Raw genomic sequence first — 21,684 nt, forward strand, 5'->3', positions numbered from 1 at the left:
CCGGCAGCACAGCCACCTCTAATCCTGGTGACAGACGCACGACGAGAGGGATTACCCGGGCTTGCTATGGGCAGAAATCATTTTTCAGGTAGATTGGATTTTGAATGAGTTGGGCCTTGTCTATGCACAGCCCAAATTAAATTTCAGAGGAAACCAATTCCCTTTTGTCTCAGCCAGGGTAAGTACAGCAGACCTGGGAGGGCACCCCTTCTCTCCCCACCCCCCCAAAGGGAGCAGGTGGGAGCGCCTTTCTGTTTTGACTGAAGTTCAGTGCTTGGGCCCTGGAACAATCCAGTCTGAAAATCAAAGGGCCAGCTCCTTTTATTACAGAGTAAGAGACTTTATTATTACATTTCTGTCAGTACAAACGTAGGTTGCTTCCCCAAGTAGCAGCTAGCTACTAAGTGTATTATTTAATTCACTGTCACCTTAAAAAAAACACATGATTAATTTTAATCATCTTATTCCAGGTCGTATCCCAGAAAGCTTAAGAAACTGTGTGAACAAGGAATTCTTTGTCACCACAGCTCCCTGGTCAGTAATAGAGCAGCAGGCTATCCATCCGGAGCTCAATGGTGCCACCTACAGGTGAGGAGACAGGCTTGGACCTGGGCGGCTGAGCCACCTGGGCACTGAAGAAAACACCATCTCAGCGGGAATTCTGTACTGACTATCCTGGTCGGCCTTCCAGTGCCTCATTTCCATGAACAAACCTAACTTTTGGGACACGGCCTGGAATTGGAGCTCCTGTTGTAAAGGGGGTAGGGGAAGTGCACTGCCCAGTGGTCTGAGCCCTTCATTCTGCAGCCACTTCACAAAGCCAGTTTGCAGGGGAGCAGATGGGCAGAGGAAAGGGCCTGTCAGTGCTTTTGTTTTTTCTAATTTGGATCTTCTGTCCAAGGAAAGCATTCTGGCCAAAATCCAGAACGTTCCACAGGGAGATGACCCATGAACGGTTCCTCAGTGAAGTGAAGAGTTTGGGGGCAGGGGGGTGACAGAGTGCAGGTAAACAGTGACTGAGGCCATGGAAGGGACACTAGCCAGGCCCCCTTGGAAGGAAGCAGGGTTTTCATCTGTGGCCTTTTGCCATGGTTCTCTACCCCCAACACTGCTGGGCTCCTGGGCAATAGACTCACCCCGCTCACCCCAAATAAAGGATAGGTGCTGCAGCCTGGAATCTCCGGAGGGCGTTTGCTGCTTGCTCTGACCTTCCAACTGGATTTCTCATGGGGCCTGTCCTGTGGGTGTAGGATGTGTAGTAAGCAGCCCTGGCCTCCACCCACTGGGTGCATAGTCCCTCCCACTCCCAGCTGTGACAACGGAAAATGTCTGCAGACATTGCCTAATACCCTCTTGCAAACCACTGCTCTAACTAAACCATTGAGACAGTGTGGGGTGGGTGTTAAATGGGGTTTGAAGGCTCCTGAGGAAGCTCTGCTGCCCCTCACTGCTCCCGAGCTCCCATGACTGGCTTTCCATTTCGGTTCTGTGTGTTCTATCAGGCCTACTGTTTCTTGACCCTGCTAAGCCTTTCCAGGTGTCACTACTAAGCCCATCACAGCACCCGAGTGAGTCCCTGTTCATTACTGTTGGTGGCAGGCCTTTTAAGGGCCATGTCTTACTCCTTTAGACAGACCAAGGTTCACAGGGAATCCTATCCATCAGGTCTCCTGAGAGCCCCTTGAGATTTCTGCCCAGTGTAACACTGACAAGCTGTGGGATGGGGGAGCCTCCCACAAGGAGAGATGCCGCCCCCATTACCCTAAGTGTAAAGGGTTTGATAGCTGAGAATAAGAATTCCAAAGCACCTGCCTCAGAAGTATGTTTGTCCTTAGAAGAATGTTTAAATACTCTGGTTCGCTGTAGGGTAGATAGATGCTAGCTCTTCACATGCACAGCAACTTGTGTGCCTCCGTAAAAGGTTCGTCCACATTCTGGTGCCCTCCAGCTCTCCTCAGCAGGGTGGGTGCTCAGCCCATCACCAGTTCACATCTCAGGCCACAGGGGCATATAACCAACCAGCCTGGGAAGAAGCAACATTTAGTATCAACGAGTACTTATTACTTCATGCTGGGAAATCTTTAAATCCGTCAGTGTAACTAATGAATACTTTACAAAGCAACCAGAAAACTTGCAGTCTCTTTTGTACAAAATGTTTTCCAAATGCACACTTAGTATGGGCTAGTCCAACTTTGGCCTAAATAGGTTTTGTTGTTCATGGATTAGAGGTCAGCATTTTAGATTTTTTTTACACAGATTTCTCCTTGCTTTGGGGGTAGGAGGACAAAGCATCCCACACAATAAAGAGCAGAAGTAGGCAGAGCCAGGAGCATGGCCGCTCCCCTACCCGGACTTACCGGCCCCCCTCTCTCTGTGCTCTGTAGATACCCGCCCGGCCTCGTGGGCGTGGCCCCGGGAGGACTTCCTGCAGCCATGGAGGGCATCATGCCCGGAGGCATCCCTGTGACTCACAACCTCCCCACAGTGGCGCACCCTTCCCAGGCACCCTCTCCCAACCAGCCCACAAAACACGGGGACAATCGAGAGCACCCCAACGAGCAATAGCAGAGAGTGACGACAGGTCATCATCAGATAAACCTGGGACCAAGAGACAGTGACAAATAGATGAACTAAGAGGAGAGGAATTGGACAGTCTTTGAAACTGGTTCTGGACACATCCATCACTGACGTTTCAGTGGTAAAATGACAGAAGAGCTAGACGCCGAGACGTGGGGAAACTGAAGACGCCGTCTACTTACGGAAGCGCTGAAAGACTAGGACGTGGTTTAGTAACGACCAACTTCTGTTATTGTGTGTTAAGTTTTTCATCTGTGCATCAAATCACAAAGAATAAATAGATTTTTCCTTTATCAGTCCTTTGGGCACACAGGTCCTCAACACCTTGCTCTACAATGTTGCATCAAGAGTTCCAAACATCCCAATAAAAAGTATTACGAGGAAATCCCCCTCCTGCGACTCGAGTCCCTTCAGTCCACGGGGGCTGGTTACCTCTTTGGCTAATAGGAAGATTAAATTACTCCAAAACGGGGAGAAAACTGTTTGCCTGTTAGACAACTCCAAGCATAGGATTGAAGACAGTACAGAGAAGTCTCCCATCTGAACTGCATACTGAGCAGGCAAGTTGGTTGTAAGTTCAGTGATACCCTCTGACGATGCAAAAAAAAAAAGTATTAAGTTTCACAAGCTGTTTGTACTCAAATATATTTTCTCAGTTCAGATCCTCAGCTATTTTATTGAGTGGAAAGTCTTGAACTGAAAGGGTTCAAGAAGAATAATGTTGCATTTCCTTATGTCTCAGGAAACACTTTTTATGGTAACTTGTCAGATTGTCTATGAACAAACCCACTTTTTTAGACATTGATAAAGTCTTCTTTTCTTCACGTGATATTTTATACAAGAACACTTCAGGTGTGTTATTAGATGTGACTGATTTTAACAAATCCTATTAGATTTGTATCAACTAGTTACATGTTATATTCATAGTCTTTTGTGAATCATTGCCTTTTTGTTTAAAAGATGGCCTATTTTGAGCCTTTGTATAGGTACATTCCTGTTTTTGTGACAAAAAAAAAAAAAAAAAAATCTTTAAAACTGTCCCAAACAGAAAAATAATGGCTATCAGAAATATGTTTTGTTTTAGTGTGAGTTACCGTTACTGTATTTGTTTATTGTAAAGGTGGACATTTAGCGTTCAGTGCAGTTTTCAATAAAAAGTAATAAAAATTTCTGTTAAGTTCTGAAATTCAAGTACATCTCACCAATGTAAAAGTTCTCTACTTGAGATGTGTAAAGACAACTGCATTTTAAATTAGTTAGTTTTCAACTCTTGTTATTCCAGGGCTCAAAGATTAATAATACTTTTCTGCCTATTCCATAACCAGACACAAGAATGCTGACAATTACCTCATGTGATAAGAGTTTAATTGGAAAGTCAAAACCTCACGTAAGTCCATCATTAAAGATGAAACAGTGGGTGAGAACTAAGTAAATGCAAGAAACAAAATTGGCCAAGTTTTAGAGTTTTGATTTTAATTTACCCAAACGCAAAATGACTTGGCTCAAGCATTAGTGCAGGAAGGGAGGTGAATCTTGAAAGTATTTTTTTAAATGATATTTACAAAGAAATGTTGCAAAATAACATCAGCCATTTCCAGATATTAAGAACTTTGTCCTAGTGGCATCTGCAAGTGTCAGTTAAGTCCAACAATTCCAGGTTCCACAGTCTTTTTGACCCCTTCCTTGCCCTTCCTTTCCCAGTAAAAAAAAAAAGGTTATGATCATCACCCTCCTCACTCATGTTAAGGTCGTGCTCCCATCCCGATTCTCCCATGAAAACAGCACAGTCACGCCACCTCCCGTGGACAGAGATGGAACACATGGTTACTGACCTATCGTTCCAGGAGCAGAATAGAATGGCAGTTCGACACCTTCACAGCCATTTGCCAGAGGCCATGAATGAGGACGCCACGTGCACAGCAAGGAGACCCCGGCTACCTAGAAACAGCACTATTCCCTTAACAGACTAAGTCTGGGCACGTGAGCCTACGAGTCAAAAAACAAAAAGGCAGGTCCAAATCCGTGGTGCACCTGGGTTTTAATTAGAACAGAAAACACCACACTGTATTCTCCCTAGAAAAAGAACCATAGAGTTAAATCCATACAGTTACGGTATTTACTGTCCTGTCAACCAAAAGACATACACATCTGTCACCCAGCCACATAGAACCTTTGAGAAAGGACTGCGTACTCTATCTTGAGACGACAAATATGGCTGTTTAATTGTTCAAGAGCTTAACATAGCATTGATTCACCAAAAAATTTGGCCTTTACCAGCCAATCTGCTGTGAAAACCGTTTAAAGCCCCTTCTGTGTCTGGAGCCTGGGAAGTGTCATCACCTAGAATTCTTTCCCACAGGGAAGAATGCTGTACCTGTTCAACTAGATATGGTCAGAGTCACTGATCATAAATAAATAAATAGAGGCACCACAACACAGAGGTTAAGGACTGAGCCTGTGATTCTCTGGCCAGTGCGGACTGCAGTGCAGGCCACAGTGACGAGACACTTTTCCCTCAAACATCTTTGGCTTCTTCAATCGGGAGGGCAGTTTTTGCTTAATAGCAACTACGTACAACAGGGTCTCTGCCCCCTAGAGGGTTGTGCCTGTATGTGGAGGGAAGTTTAGAGACATGCTATGCTAAGTAGTCAGAATGGCAGCCGGCTGAAAAACGTGATTCATTACTGACCAAAATGCAAACCACAAAGTCAATTTGTAAGAAAATATTAACCACTAGGAACAGTAACATTTACCATTATTATAATGTATCAAAATTTGTTTACATGGAATCAAATTTCAAACATTTTTCCTGCAAGTCTTAGCATGCAGCAAGTTACCCTTTTATCCTGGGAACACCTTTCAATGAGTGGAGAGGAGAGAAAGAACTTAAGACATGACATCTCCTGGGTATTTTTCTATTTTTAGTATTGCAGCATCAAATTTAAGGTTATGCACATTTCAATACCATCTAAACAGAACTTAGAAGAAAACAAGAAGCAAATATTGAAAGGTTTTCACAGCCTTGTGATCAAAGGGAAAGTAAGAGTGTGTGTATGTGTGTGTCTTCCCAAATTTCCTTGCCACATCCATAGTCTACAAAGTGCTTATCAGGACACTAAGTCTTTGTGTTCCTGAGATAGGTCTGAAATTTTTACCCATATTGAATGTATACCTGAAGTGGTCAAATAATACTTCTTATAAAAAGTTTTTCTACCTAAGATTATAGTTTTAACTTTAAATAAGGATGGCCACAATTAACCAACATGCAAAACTTCTCAGACTACTCACTGAGAAAGTCATGAATACAATGCATTTACCACCTTACTGCATTATGAAATCTTTACTCTGTACTGAACGGATATTCCCAATTAGCCCAAGCAAAGGCATGCCTCTGTAGTACGATTTGCTTAAAGCAGAGTTGATAAAAGACAGTAAGATTCCCAAGACCTTTGCATGGCAATTTGGGAGTACAACACTGTCAATGGAGTCAAGTGAGCAGATGCTACAGTTCATTCAGTCGGGACTGGGCCTGCTGCCTAAGCACTTCCCAAATTGATATCCAGGGAAGAAGAACTGCTCATGAAGAGACTGCTGCCTAGTCTGGCAAGAACCCTCATTAGAAGGGCACTCTTCCAAACGAATAAATACCTAAATACTGAAAGGGGGCATATCAGAAACTTTTTAAAAAGATGAAATAATAGAAACCAAAACAAGGGAACAGAACAATGTCTATATGAAGTTCACTCAATAAAAAATTCTAACTTTCCTTGCAGTTTGTTCCTTAAAGATTTGATTTTATTGGGCATAACAAGAACTAAATAATTAATAAAATAAAAGCCTGGTTTTTATTTTTATGTTTTGCTGTGGACAATTTGTACAAAAAGTTTCCCAATCTCTAAGCTCTAATGAGACAATGTAAAATGGATCTTTTACGATGGAAGTAGAATGCCAGGTTCTACTTTAAAAAAATCTCAAAGGAACAAAGAGTCATCTGCCATGTGCTTTTGGAGGGGCCCATGCTGAAAAAAAACTCCTCAAAAACATGAAGATGCTGGTACATACAGCTTTTCCTATTACACAACTTCTTACACAACCACATGCGTTACATTTATAGACAGATTTACGATTTGAAAGGAAAAAAGTTCTGTCTTAATAAAATTAAGGTTTTTTTTGTTTTTTGTTTTTTTTTTACAAACTGTAGTCCAAACGACGTTCTCTGTGTCCTCACTTGGCAGATGCATCATCTCCATTGGGTGTGGATCAGAAAAACCCTTCTGAGCAGGTCCTGCCAGCTTTGGTTCGTTCCACGCCAAGCACAGTGCCTGGAACACCACACTAACTTTGGGGTCACCACACAGCCGGTACCTTGGTCTTCTGCTCTTTGATTTCTTTTCATTCATCTTCATCATCTTCATCTTCCTCTCCATCAGACAGGGATGTACAAGGCCGGATCTGTCGGTAGCGATCAAGCCATTTTTCTACCATCTGTGTGACCAGGGGGTGATTTCGCCGCCGAGAGCTTTTCTGCATGGCCACAAGGACGCCCCCCTCGGTCACACAGCAGTCCAGCCACTCCCTGAGCAGTTTTTCTTGCTGTTCCTCATTACCTAGCTTTTAGAGGAATGTGAAGAAAAGGGGGAAAAATTTCAACAAATCAGAGACTTAACAAGAGAAATTTAACAGAAACCTATAGCTGGTATTATTACTAATGAAAAGGCCAAAGCAATAAACTTAACATGGTTCCAACCTCTCACCAATTTTATGATTAAAACCCAGCTTCCTATGGTTAAATAGCAAAAGACATCAATGGGGAAATTCGCACAAAAACCTAGAGGGAAGAACAACCTAGAAATCATTGGTTTGATGTAACAGCGAAAAGCAAATGTCTAATAGACTGATCCTGGGAAAGAAAAGGCCAGAAAAAGAAAGTCCCATCTTCAAACACATGACAAGGTAAGTTTGCTCAGTAAATTATGTACAGGCTGAAGTTACAAAAATTATGGTCTGGATTCTTCATGTCATTATAAAAGTTTTATAGTAATTACTTGCGTATTAAATAAAAGACCAGTAGTTTTACAAGAATACAAGTTTTCTGAGAGTTCTTTTGCACTTTCTACCACCTTCTAGAACCCCTGGACTTACAATGTGTGTCTCCCGCCAGGTCAGTGGCAGGAGCAGGAACAGCAGGTGGGAGACACAGCCACTGACCTGGCTTCTCAGGAGCAGCCAGTGCTGCTCTTTTGGGTGCACTGGCCGCTGGCTCCCCAGCTTACTCAGTAAAAGCCAAAGCTTTACAAGGCTGGTAGTGAGCCCCACCCTTTAGTCCCCCCTGCCCCCCTTTTCCCCTTGCCCAATGCCCACAAACCACACTGGCCTTGCAGTTCCCTCCACCAAGAACTCTCCCTCCAGATTCTACAGGACTCGCTTCTCTTTCAGCTCGCGAGTCACTTCCTCGGTGACGCCTGCCTTCCCTTGCCACCTTATGGAAGTCCCAAACCCCATCCCCCAGGCCTCCCCTTTCCTCTTCACCCCATCGTTTTCCTTTTTCTCCTCAGCACTCACCACTACCTGAGGGCAGGGATTTTCGTCTTCACTGTACTGCTGTATCCCCACACAACACATCCTACACGGCAGCTCTGAAAAGGCACATTTCAAAGTCTGTCTGACCAGCACTTACAGAAAGTGACAATTACTATGACCAAATTCGCATTTGTAAGTGGCAGTGCAGACAGCGAGATCACAGTGAAAGGCACTCTAGCTGGTTCTGGGAATGTGCTGCTCCTTTTGGTGGTTAACAGGAGAAACACACTTCTCACCTCCTGAGCGGACAGAAAGTGCACGTGGAGGAGCTTCCTCTCGCTGTCGACCAGAGGCAGAAAAGTGACGGTGACGTCGTCGTCGGTGTTCAGGTTAGCACCAGCACCTCGGTTGCCATAGCCATCGTTTTCCATGGCAACCAAAGCAGAGAAGTGGCCCCTCGTATAGCCCAGAGCAATCGGACTTTTCCAACAAAAGCTCTGTTCCCACAACAAAGGCAAATACACACCTGGAAAGGGAAGAAACTCAATGTGATTCTGGGGGCTGTGCTGTCAGAGTGAACAGGAGACGGCTCACGCTGGAATACGGCTTACCTTGAAACCGAGTGTATCCTAAAGTTTCTCCTCGGAAACTTTTATAATATTTTACTCCATAAACTATAATTGGTCGTCTAAGTATATGTGCAAGTACAAAAATGTGTGTCTGTTCCAAACTTGCTCCAGGCTGTACACAACAAAACAAAAGAAAGCAGTTTCTCTTTAAAACATTATCACACCCTGGAAAATGTATAAAACACCACCACCACCTTCCTTCAGTAACTATCTCAATTCATTTGTTTTTCTTTTTAATAATATTGCCAAGCTGAAAAAGCATCTGAAGCCTCAAATGTCAAAGTCCCATAAAACGAGAAGGAAGCTGCAAAGTCTACTCGTATGGACAAGCGCCTTTACTACCCAAATTCAAGAACCAAACAGGTCTGCTCAAGTACTGGTCTCAGGAACCAGAGCTCAGACAGGGGGGGTGTGGGGGCGGGTGCTTGATTTATGGGATTGCTTTCTGGTTAAGTCACCTGTGGAAGTACTACCGACACAGTCCTCCCAAAGTAAAAAGACGAGCTTTGTCATTTCATACAAACGAAATGGCAGCATCACCTAATTCAAGAATACAAAACAGGTCTGCCGGCCCCTACAATGCTGCTGACAACACACTTTTAGGAGGTTCAACTCGCAGATGTAAAGCAGCCACTCCTACACAATTCATTTTTAACAATTCATTCCCAAGTTAATTAGAAATCACTCCTATCTACGGCACCTTCTCCGGGGCCTGTCTCACATGGACAGAGCCTCAGCCCTGGGGAGCCTGAAGATCACAGCTCGATCCTCAGGGCCTGACAGCTGAGCACAGCAGTGCCCCCTACTAGCTCGTGACCTTGGTCAGCTCCCCTCCGACACAGAATGGGGAGCTCATCTACATACAGGTAGGTAAAACGACATAAAGCCACCTTCCTGAGACAACCGTATAAATGAAAAGCAATCTGAAGAAATACCTAAGTGCTTACAACCATCGCAACTTAACTACTGACAGTTTTTATCACCTAATCTAAGAAACAGTCCCTCTCCGTCTGCACTGCAGACGCCTATGCTCGCGGAGCTGATACACAGCAGTCACAACTTGAACCCACGTCTCCTGAGGCCAGTCAAGCACTGCCTCCTTTGTACCACACCGCCTCCCAAAATGTTTTATTTGTGTAAATCAAGGGACTCAGACCGAGTGGCTTACTTTTGCCACAGAAGCAACATGCCTTGAAGCATTCTTACCTGACTAGCCAGAGAGAGTATAAACGCCCAGTCTTCTTGCCACTGTTCTTCTCGCAAGGAAAAGTGTAAACCAAAGCTCTGAGAATACCATGACTCCCAATCTTTCCAACGGGTATAAAACCTTAAGAAAAAAGACAGTAAAAAGTAAGCATTACATAAACAACATTTAATGTTCCTGTCAGTTATTTAAAATAATCTTTCTTTAGGCAATTCACATGAAAAAATGAATAACTTTATTAACTGTACTTAGCTTGCAATATATTTTTCAAACTATAAAAATGCCTCCGTTCTGCAAGCAGACACCTTTTAACGTGTCTTCCAACATAATTTGATTCACCATCCACCAAATTTTTATCAAAACTTCAAACACTAGGGATGGGGACAGTTCATTGCAATTGTCTAATATTAGTTAAAAAATTAGAAAAAAAAACCACTCACTCAAAATCATCCGACATGCTGGATACAAAAGACACTACATATTTCTCCAGTAACGTACAGTATTCACTACTTGGTCACTGTATAAACAATAGACCGGAAATAGCCCTTATGTTCATGAGAATATCAAAGGCACTTCCTTCAGATTTTTTCATTAAATATAATTATTTCTCCATGATTATCACATAATCAAAAAAAAAAAAATCACTGCAACTATAAAAACAATTTTTCTTTATATTTAATACCCCTCCTAAATACTTCAGCCTAATTATGAAGATTGAAAATTGAACTTGGCAACTGGTAAACTGAATTACTAAAAACAAAAGTATACAATTAAATAAAACCAAATATAATTATCTCAGAATTTTGGTTCACTCTTACAAAACAAGCCTGCAAAGACCTATGAAGTAAAGACATACATTTAACCTATTTGTAACATTCTATTTCTCTCATTTACAAAGAACTAGAAACCCCAGGTACTTTTATGTATTTGAATTCTAGGTAAAAGAAGCAAAAGATAAGAAAACATTCTGTTGGTATTGTTGAAAAGTTCCAGCATAAATGTGGTAGTGTTACAAGCTTCTTTACAGTAACTTAATAGAGGGCTCCATAAAAAGTAAATTAATACATTTTAAATTTTCTAAAAGGACTAAAGGAGAATATTACAGAGGTTTAACTCTTGGCTGATTAGAAAAAAAAATTTTTATTCCAGATAATGTTTTTTGTTTTTTTTATCAGGAGTGTAAGTTTTAATGCCAAGTGTTTTAAAAATAAAATGCTGGTACCTCTCTTTAAAAATACCTAGGAAACAAAAAGTTTGAATGCACCAATGAGGAAATGCATTGTTTTGAAAAGTTCAAGAAGAAACATCGCACAACAGTGTTGTTACAAACTGAAAGCTGTGCACAGTAAAAAGACATTTCTTGGTTAGTGCCCAGAATCATTTTACGGATGAGACAGCTAAGTTTGCCAGAAATTAAATAATGATTGCACTAAAAACTCCTCAAGAAGATTGCAATACAGGGAACTTTAAAAATAAGCATGAATAATCACGCCCACCACACAAAAACCTAAATTGTGAAGCTACCTGGTCCATTAAGAACAGACAAGCAAACCAAATCCAGGAACACATGACCAAGTGGGACAGCAACACAAGTTTGGTATAACAATCAAAAATCAATTCCATTGACCAGCCTGGTGGCTCAGGTGGTTAGAGCTCCATGCTCCTAACTCCAAAGGCTGCCGGTTCGATTCCCACATGGGCCAGGGGGCTCTAGCCACAAGGTTGCCAGTTCAATTCCTCGAGTCCCGCACGGGATGGTGGGCAGCGCCTCCTGCAACTAAGATTGAACATGGCACCCTGAACTGAGCTGCCACTGAGCTCCTGGATGGCTCAGTCGGTTGGAGCGCGTCCTCTCAACCACAAGGTTGCCGGTTCGACTCCCGCAAGGGATGGTGGGCTGTGCCCCCTGCAACTAGCAATAGCAACTGGACCTGGAGCTGAGCTGCGCCCTCCACAACTAAGACTGAAAGGACAACAACTTGACTTGGAAAAGTCCTGGAAGTACAAACTGTTCCCCAATAAAGTCCTGTTCCCCTTCCCCAATAAAATCTTTAAAAAAAAGATCAATCCCACGTCCATGGATTATAAGGCTCAATATCGTCACCCGGGTAATACTCCTCAAATTAATCTACAGATTCAATCTCAGGGCACTTTTTTGCAGTACGAGAAGCTGGATCCTAAAATCTATATGGAAATGCAAAGGATTCAGAATGTCAAAAAGAATCCTGAAAAAGCAGTACAAAGTTGAAAGACTTACGAGGTGCGATCAAAACATTCGGGGACTGTTTAAATGACTTCTGCCACTTACTATCGTTGACAAGGTGAAATTTAATTTAGCCTCTTTCAGCCTCAACTGTCTCATTTATAGTATAACGAAATGACAATGTATGTGGGACACCAAGAAAATACTACCTTAAGTCAAACAAATTTAAGGGCCAAACTACCATGTTTCCCCGAAAATAAGACCTAGCTGGACCCTCAGCTCTAATGCATCTTTTGGAGCAAAAATTAATATAAGACCGGGTCATATTTTACTATAATATAAGACCGGGTCTTATTAATTTTTGCTCCAAAAGACGCATTAGAGCTCATGATCCGGCTAGGTCTTATTTTCGGGGAACCGGTACTGATTCGCAATCACAGTCATCGCTTCCAGTGACTGATACTTCAGTGGTGCATTTACAGTTCAAGACTAGTCATACACTTGATTGGGTGCTGGAATATATACATATACATACATGTGTGTGTATATATGTATGTATATATATGCATTTTTGAAACAACTGGAAAATATAATATGGACTGCATGTTGCAAAACTGAGTCAATGTCGATTTTCTTAGATGTGGTGATGAGGCTGTGGATGGGCAGACAAATATCCTTGCTCTTGAAAGATACATGCTGAAATAGTGAAGGGTGAATGAAGCCTCATGATGTCTAAAAGCAATTGGCAAGGGGGGTGTTTCTGCAGAGATGGAGCGCGTGTGGCAAAACGTTAACAATTGATCAATCAAATGAAGGAGATACTGGGCGTCTGTTGCAGTTTAACTTTTCTGTGGGTTTGAAAATTTGCAAAATGAAAACATATGCTCTTAAAACCACCTGCCTCAGGGAGACAAAAACTGGTAATACAATGTTAACATAATCTTTTTAAAGTTGAATAAAAATATGGAATCGTTAACTACTTACAAATGAGCCAAGACCTTATTAATAGTTAAGGCCACTCCTACAACTTCAAATGTTTCTACTCTAAAGCTTAGCTTTAAAAGGTACAGAAACCACTGAGATACTCAAAGCATCTCAGTGTCCAAAAGCCAAGCTTTTTCTTCCCTCGCTTCCACAGAAACCCTCCCAACGAAGCGTCCGCCGCTCTGAGGAGCGGACTCCGCAGTGCGCCTGGCGTGCAGGGCAGGGCCAGCTCACCAGTGCGAGCAGTCGTGCAGGCTGTCGTGCAGGGCTTTCCGAAGCACCGAGTCCTTGTCATAGAGGCCCCAGGTAGCCTGCAGCACGGAGTCAAGTAGGCAGTCCCCGGCAGTCCGGTTCCAAAGTGCATACAGCCGACTGTCCAAGCGTGTAGCCAATTCCAAGGACCAGTTTATAATTGGAGATTCCTCTTCTAACTCTACATGAGGAATTTAAACAGCACGTTCATGTCACACCCATGCAATCAAGCACCATCCAGTGCAGGAGAGAACCTGTTCTCTAGACATTAATAGGTCCGTGTGTAATTTACTAATAAACACCTAAATAAACTTGTCAATCAAAATGTGAATCTTTGGAATAATCGAAAACAACTTGTGGCTCTAGAATAATCTACTCAAGTTTTAAATTGTTTACAACTTATTTTGTAAAAATGTTTAATGTGAAAATATACTCCACCTAGAATAGGAAGTAGAAAACCAGTTTAAAAACTTTTATACCTTTATTCGTGCACTCTATCACAGTTAAGAGCTGTGAATGAGCATTTCTAACAGCACAATACAACACTCTCCATAAAGACTTTACATTTTTATTTAAAATAAAAATAAAACAAGTTGACCATAAACTAAAGGACTCCAAACCTTACAAAACAAAGCAGAAAGTTTACTGAAATCGATGAAAGGTAACTTACACTCAATTGCATGCTTACCTTTTTGAACATCTCTGTCAAGCACCTCATCAAATAATTTTTCTTGGACTGTTGGAGGCAAGTCTTCAATATCTACAAAGAAAGAGACTTAAAAGCTCTTCTTACATCTCATATCAACTCACCATGATGCACACTTTAAATATATGACTTTATGTCACTTCAATAAAGATAAAAGGAAAAAACCAACAAGGCTATCTGATAGTCAAGTTAAAATGATAATACTAATTACATGCAAACTTTTGTCTGTTCTCTTCTCCCCACACTCTCAACCTCTGTTCAGGTCTGTTATTTTCAGACTTTAGAATCTTCTTATAAAAGTTAATGAACCATTAATTTTGGCACACAGATCTCTGTCATTTTCCTCAAATTCTCTATGCTCTATTCAGTTTACTAATTAAGCAGAGTAAAACCCATTACTCTTTAAAAAAATTATTTTTTGAATGTTTTTAAGCTATTTTCAATTCAAAATAAAAATCTAATCATCACTTACGATAAAGTTTAAATATGTGAAGAATGCAATTCAAATGAAATTTGTATGATTTCAAAAGGCTTAGTTATTGTCTCCTACTATTTGTAAATGCTCCTGTTTACATCTGAATATGGAAGCTCAAAACACACAGAACCAAGACGGAAGATTTACTTTAGAAACTTTCGGTGTTTGGAGCATTTATTCAATGCCAACTGACAAAAACCATCCTGGAAGACACACTTCCGATTATCACTGGATTGAAAAGTGAAAAATCACTTCACAAATACAGAAATTAATGTAATGAGTAAAGAAAGTAATGATACTTTCAAAAGAATGCCAGTATCTTTGATTCAAATAACTTGATTCTACCCGTCAAAAGCCCATGTTCTAATGCTACCTCCTAATACCAGGTAACCAACAGCTACCTAATTTCAAAATAATAGGCATAAAAAGGGGGAAAAAAGTAGACTGATACTATTTTTAAATAAAACCAAGGAGAAACATAAGTGGGTAAAAGAGACTTTTTAAAATACCTGAGGCCCATAAAGAAGTTAGTTTTTATCAGCTGCTGTCCTCCTCCCAGACCTAACATGAGTCTACGAGTAGCTCTTACACTGGTCACTTCCAGTATAAACGGGGTAGTCAAGTAATTTAAGATAATACTAACTATACAATAGCTAAGTTATCTGCTTTCTAACAGACACGTTTACTCAGACATAAAAAAATAACGAGGACAAAGTGGAAATTCGGAGTTACCTGCTGGCAATGTGAATGTCACAAGGTCAGTTAGGAAATAGCAAGCAAAGTCCCCCTTTCTCTGATGAAGAGAGGCCGCCACCTCTCGCCGGATCTGCTCTGTCAGCTCAGGACACACCATGGCTGGAATACACTTTGCTGCTTGCTGAGACACCTTAAATACAAAAGAAACTCCTCTGCATCTCATTTATCATCAATGGAAGCACGAAACAGCAGTATTGAAAAGACACTACCCAAATCTCCCAGTACTCAAGCTGGTATTTTTTTTTTCTTTAAACATATGGGGTATTGGGTATTTCCTCACCGGTGGAAGTACGTATCAGCACAACTTTCCAGGAAAACAGCCATAAAAATGCTTTATCCTCTGACTCGGTAATTCTACTTCTTAGGACTTTATCCCAAGGAAATATACAAAGATACAGGTAAAAATTTATATAAAATGGTGTTGTTCACAAAGGTTCATCACAGGAGGGGGAGGGAGGAAAGAAAACAACCTAAATAAGACTAACAACCATCACGCCCCCAAGAAAAACAAATTCTTAAAAAACAGGGAATTCCAGCTCATGGAGAAAGACCAAAGTACAAAGACTATTCTCTTGCTCTGTTAAGAATATTTCAAGTACCTTGACTTGGAATAAAGAAAACAAGATCATTTTAGAGGGTCAGTTCCCAATGACCTCAAATCCCTCCCCATTTCTTATAACTCTGAATTTTTAAAAAGCATTGGGCTTCTCCAAGTGTAAACAGACAATAAACCTTCAAAGCACTGCCCCTTAGGAATGAAACAGGTGTGCTGCCGTAGGGTGACTACCACAGAGAACCTCCAGGTAAAGAGATGGCTACAAGTTTCCTCTCCTTTTTAAATGATAAATAGCAACAACTGATACAAAGATAGTATTTTACATTTACAGGGAGCTCAAGAAATGTGCGTTCAGGGAATTCTGAAATCAAAGATGATTATCTCCTGGAGAGGAAAGGAAAGGGATCTGGTGTGAACCCTGAGGGAGTCAGGGAGCTCAGTCTGGGTTGCAGCCATTATCCTAGGCAACCTTCCCAAATAGAGGCTTACAGTCTTAAGTGGGGTTTGGAGCAGCAGATCTTCCAATAAGCCATTCAAAGAATAAGTTTTACGGATAATGTCACCTACATAATATATGTGGACAACTTATTTGTAATGGCTATGATGGTAAGTTGCCAAAACTGTGCATACCCAACACAACCATCAGACATGCTATGCTGAAAACCCCCACATGAAAGCACAGGATTACCAGTAACAGGGAAATTCTCACTACATGTTAACTCCACGTAGCCAATCTTCAAGCGACACTCAAATTATAGCAAACCAAGTATTAAATCTCTTCAGAATATAACTATTTCTCACCAGTGTTAAAATGGATCCCAAAAGTAAATTCAAAATTAGCTCATTCCAACCTGTGAACCCTCAACCCCTTTTTTCCAAAAACAACTTGGACTGAAGCCTGAATATTGCAAACAGAGACCTTCCAGCTGGTGAGTGGCCTCCCAGCACAACCCCTTCTGCCACCACCTTAAGCACGAGACGTCCCTGGCGCCTGCCTCTCACCATCCAGCCAATTCGACCTTATGATTCTCAACCACCTCCTTAGGCTAGTAGTTCTTAACTTAGGGCCCAGGACCTTGGGAAGGGACCATGAACCTGAATAGCAATTTTATTTAAATGTATCCTTCATTTTCACTCGCCTCTTGTCTATATTTAAAATCCATTCTCTTATAGATCACAAATTTAGCATTTGGATAACGATATCACAATACGCAGTTGACCCTTGAACATGGGTTTGAACTCATGGGTGGGTCCACTTATATGAGGATTTTTTCAATAAACACTATAAATGTATTCTCTCTTCCCTATTATTTTCTTAGCATTGTATTTTCGCCAGCTTACTTTAAAAATACAGTACACAATACATACAGCATACAAAATATGTGTTAATCGACTGTTATCGGCAAAGGCTATTAGTAGTTAAGTTTTGGGGGAGTCAAAGCTGTTTGGGGGGTGTCAGTGCCCCTAACCCCCATGGTGCTCAAGGATGAACTATAACTGACATCCTTTACAACCCTATTTATTTTCATTTTACGCATTTAAAAACAATATTTTGAAAAGCAGTCGAGTCCATAGGTTCCATCAGACTACCAACCGGGTGTATGACCTAAACCCCAATTAAAACCCCTGCTCTAGATACACGTCCCCCAAATCTGTTGTTCTCATCCCCAAAGTACTCGGCTGTCTCTCTCTGCAGACATGTCCCTTAGTCCAGGCTCACTCTCCCCTCCCAGTCTCCCCGAGTCGTCTTCATTCTGTCCTTTAGTAGTCCCTAGCTTCATTGAGACTAAACTCCATCACCAATTTTGTTCTTACCTGGGACGACACCCCCTTTCACCTCTCCCATGTTGTACCTGGGTTGGCCTATGCAGCCCACAGAATATGGCAAGTGATGGCATGTCACTTCCTAAATTAGGTTACATACACCTCCCGCTTCCATTTGGGTCACTCACTTGCACCCTCCTCTGGGGTCACTTGCTCTAGGTGAAACCCGCTGCCACTTCACGAGCAGCGCTATGCAGGGCCCACATGATAAGGCTTTGAAACCTCCTGCCAGCAGTCACGTGAGTGCACTCGGAACCAGACCTCCGGCCCCAGTCCAGTCTTCTGACCACTGCAACCTCCTGACACCTTAAGCCAAAACCACTCAGCTGGGTGCTCTCGGATTCCTTGCCCTCAGAAACCGTGTGAGGTTAACAAGTGTTTGTTGTCTTAAGCGGCCGGGTTTTGAGGTGCTTTGTTACACAGCAATAAATAATACACACACTCCCCAGACTGCTCTTAGGCTGGTGATGCAGGCCAGCCCTTCCAAGACCTTTCCAGTCCCCTGCCAGCCCCCGGGGAACCTGTGAGTCCCCTACAGATTGGAGCCTTAGCTCACAGCTGCCTTCTCTATCCTGTGTCCTGCCACTACCAGCAACTGTAACTCCACACGCCAGCCCTTCCAACAATCAACACAACTGGGCATCACAGCACACGTGGAGCCAGACCTCAGACACTACAGAAAGTACCTCTACCTGTTCCATCCCGTTCCAGAAGTCAGGTCCCGCGAGACACACCGGTGCTTCTCAGACAGTCCCCTTCTGCCTTACACTCACTCAGCACGCCTGCCCTGTTTTCATCATGGCTGTCACTCAAGCCCCCCCCTTCCTCTACCAGGTACCCCGGCTTCACTGGCATCTTACAAGCTGAACACAATGACTAGCCACCTTCGTCACGCTTTCCTCTCACCTTCACATTTCTTAATCCCCACACGCTCTGTACATAATGGTTCCCAAATATTGGCACATTTGAATAAACAAATATGCAGAAGCACACAGAAAATGTATACTGACAACATTTGAATCCAGAAATGAGCTGACACTCTGTATTACCCTATTTCTCTTGTCACTAAAACAATAACCTGGATAACACAGTTGCACCCTGCAGCATTCCTGTGCAGCCACTGTCGTTATCTAAGCCAGAAACCTCAGGAGGGGCTGGATCCCTACGGCATCACTCCCCCACCCAGCCTACCCACTTAACCCTGACTCCATGACCTACAGACTCTCAGCCACTTCTCTCCATTCCCACTGCCACTACCGTTCACCCGAGTGCCTGCCATCGTCACGCAGTAACCCTCCTAACCAACCCGCAGCAGCCAGAACACAACCTGACTTGTCATTCCTGTTCTCTACCTGACACTCTTCAAAACCTTTTCACTGCCCTCAGAAGAACCTTCGAAATCCCTGCTCCAGAAGATCCTTTATACCCACCCCTGCTTCTCTCATGCTCCCCCTCCCTCAGCACAAATACCACCAGGCTGGCGTCTGAACGAACAAGTTCCGCACCTGCTTCCTCTCCTCCCCCCCGCCCCCAGTCCATGAGGCTAACTCCCCCTCCTCCTTCAGATCTGAGCGGAAATGTTAGCGGCTCTAGGTCAGAAGGTAGATACCTCAAAACACTTTCCCAAGTACCCCCACCAGCACCTGCCACTTCCATCTAAGAAAGCACTGGCTGTGCAGAAATGCCTCTTTATTTCTCTACTTTTCTGGAGAATCACTGAAGGAGGAGCCAACGTCTTCACAATCATATCCCCTTTTTAGAACAGGCCTGGCACACAGTAGGTTTTCAATAAATATTTATTAGTGGAATGAATGAATGAATGAATGAATGAATGATACGTGCCAGTTTTTTTAAGTCAAACGTGATTCAAATACTGTGGCAAAATGTCCTGTTTTAAAAGCATATACCCTTAAGAATTATATACTGTTGATGTCTCTTAGTTGAACATACTTTTCAAAAGGGGAAAGAATCTAAAACATTCAAGAAGTGTTTGGAGAAACATTACACCACCAAAAACGAAAAGTACAGAACACATTTCTCCTTCTTGTAAAAGAAGTTTCACCACCGGCCGCACTCACCTCCGTAAGCAGTATTGCTAGCATGTCCTGCCTCTGAAAGCGTATGGCCAGGTGGACGAGAGTATAGCCGACATCAAAAGCAGAAGGACGGTTCAGCAAGCGCACCTCATCTGCAGTCAGCTGACGTGCAATGTCCCCTCCTGATGACTTGTATGCTTCTATAGCAGCTAAATCACCTTCTACAACCCCTAAAACAAGCATCAGAACAGGAAAGAGTTTAATTCTGTTTTTCTTCAAAAAGCATAAACCTATAGCATTCATTCTAAACTCTTAAGTGTTTCTCTGGGCTTCCTGGATCCTGGGACACCATTTAAATGTCCTAAAGAATATAAGGAAAATGTATGGATTCCCCTCCCTTGAACTTCTTTCCAGACCTAGAACTGCCTAGTTAGGTTACTTACCTTCACATCAGTGCTGGCTCCACACTCTGGGGGGTTCAGAGGAACCATGGGAATATGTTAATGAGACCAGACGTCAGCCGTCTAGTCTGACAAACCAGACTTCACAGAACACACTGAGCTCCTGCTCTGGTCCTGACTGTGCAGAAACCAAGGGGACAGGGGTGTTTCCCGTCAGCGCTGGGCCGCCTTAACCCTTTACACCCGTGTCTGAAGCTGAATCAAAACAAATTCTGAGCCTTCCAGACTGCGTAGAGCTTTGAAACAATTTAGAGCAATTAAAACCATTTTCATCGTAAGTAAAAGCAATGTTTCAACTTCACAATTTCTCATAGTCAAGTCTTCCTTTACCCATTAAGAATTATTAATACAGTGAGAGGTTTTGGGAACGTACGGGGGGATGGTGAATGGGGGGAAGGGGGTTCACACAGTGTGAGGGATGTAAATGATAAACGTCTAAGTTTTGCTCTGTCTTGTGCACCTGAAACTAATTAAAAAACAAATAAAAAAAAATAAAAAAAAAAAGATTAATACAGTAAAACTTGAACCAGATGATTTCTGAACAAAAATGTGCTACAAAAACAGTACAAACCGTTGACAGCAGAGAGATAATAAAACAAGTATCACCTTTCCCAAATCCATAAAGAAGTTTCCATTCCCACTGAACCATGTTATAAATCTGAACACAAATTAACATTAAGACAATAATCCTACTTACTAAGCAGTATACTACTTCTATGGATAATAACTAGCCTTGGCAAAAAATGAAGGTGTTAACTTCAAATGTACAAATAGTGTTTAAAAAAAACACCAAAAAACACCAAGACAGTAGGACCAAATAATTGTTTCCTATGTTAACATCAAGAAAAGTGTGTTGGGTAAAATGCTAACACTAACTAAAAATATTCTTATTTTTTAAAAAGCATTTTTAATTGTTATCTTGAATTAGGAATTAAATAAATCAGAGCTATTCCTTAGAGTATAAGAGATGGCTACAAAGCCACATTTCCCCCAGTTATTAAAAATACCAGCTTTAAAATGATCATTCAAATTGCCACGTTAAGGAACGCCCGTGACCACAGAGCACTACAACGGGCAATGGGAGAAACACAGGACAGTAAAGAGATGACTAAACTCAAACAGGTTTTCAGCACATTTGTGAACCATAAAAGGCCAGCTTCAAACGTTTTCAAACTCTGGTATCAGAGATCCTTTCTAGAAATCTAGATTCTCTCCCCAAACAGTGACCCCTGCCCCAACCACATACATTTTTCAGGTTAAGAATCCATGATATCAAATGAGAATGCCTTCTTAAAGGCATTTTTATTTTCACAGCAGTGTACGTAGATTCATACACTCAATATAAACGCCTAAGTCCAGCTGGAACCCCCACCCCCAATACACGAAGGGCTCAAAACACCCTTAGGGGGCAGAGTCTCCTGGAGAAGTCATCATGGCTAAACCATAACTTGGCTCATGAGATGAGGACGGTGCATCTTCTCAAAAGGACAAGCCTTAAGAA

General features: G+C 42.2%; 2 protein-coding genes across 10 annotated transcripts in view; one reads left to right on the plus strand and one right to left on the minus strand.

Moving 5' to 3' along the window:
* CTBP2 (C-terminal binding protein 2) overlaps window positions 1-3,748 on the plus strand; it is a 155,394-nt gene extending 151,646 nt beyond the window's left edge. For all 7 annotated transcript variants that reach the window (XM_074338824.2, XM_019742176.3, XM_019742174.3 and 4 more), the window contains 2 exons: window positions 471-588; window positions 2,385-3,748. In XM_074338824.2, the coding sequence (XP_074194925.1) occupies window positions 471-588; window positions 2,385-2,565 (299 nt within the window). In that variant the 3' untranslated portion in view covers window positions 2,566-3,748. The remainder of the gene's footprint in view (window positions 1-470; window positions 589-2,384) is intronic.
* A 177-nt stretch (window positions 3,749-3,925) lies between these two features.
* Window positions 3,926-21,684, minus strand: part of ZRANB1 (zinc finger RANBP2-type containing 1) — a 53,491-nt gene continuing 35,732 nt past the window's right edge. For all 3 annotated transcript variants that reach the window (XM_074338826.2, XM_019742171.3, XM_074338827.2), the window contains 8 exons: window positions 19,765-19,952; window positions 15,283-15,436; window positions 14,058-14,129; window positions 13,352-13,550; window positions 9,933-10,053; window positions 8,709-8,838; window positions 8,394-8,623; window positions 3,926-7,188 (listed from right to left, as the gene is read on the minus strand). In XM_074338826.2, the coding sequence (XP_074194927.1) occupies window positions 6,970-7,188; window positions 8,394-8,623; window positions 8,709-8,838; window positions 9,933-10,053; window positions 13,352-13,550; window positions 14,058-14,129; window positions 15,283-15,436; window positions 19,765-19,788 (1,149 nt within the window). In that variant the 5' untranslated portion in view covers window positions 19,789-19,952 and the 3' untranslated portion in view covers window positions 3,926-6,969. The remainder of the gene's footprint in view (window positions 7,189-8,393; window positions 8,624-8,708; window positions 8,839-9,932; window positions 10,054-13,351; window positions 13,551-14,057; window positions 14,130-15,282; window positions 15,437-19,764; window positions 19,953-21,684) is intronic.

Source organism: Rhinolophus sinicus, chromosome 15 (assembly GCF_057876585.1).
Source record: "Rhinolophus sinicus isolate RSI-liver-muscle chromosome 15, RSI-T2T, whole genome shotgun sequence".
NCBI lineage: Eukaryota > Metazoa > Chordata > Mammalia > Chiroptera > Rhinolophidae > Rhinolophus > Rhinolophus sinicus.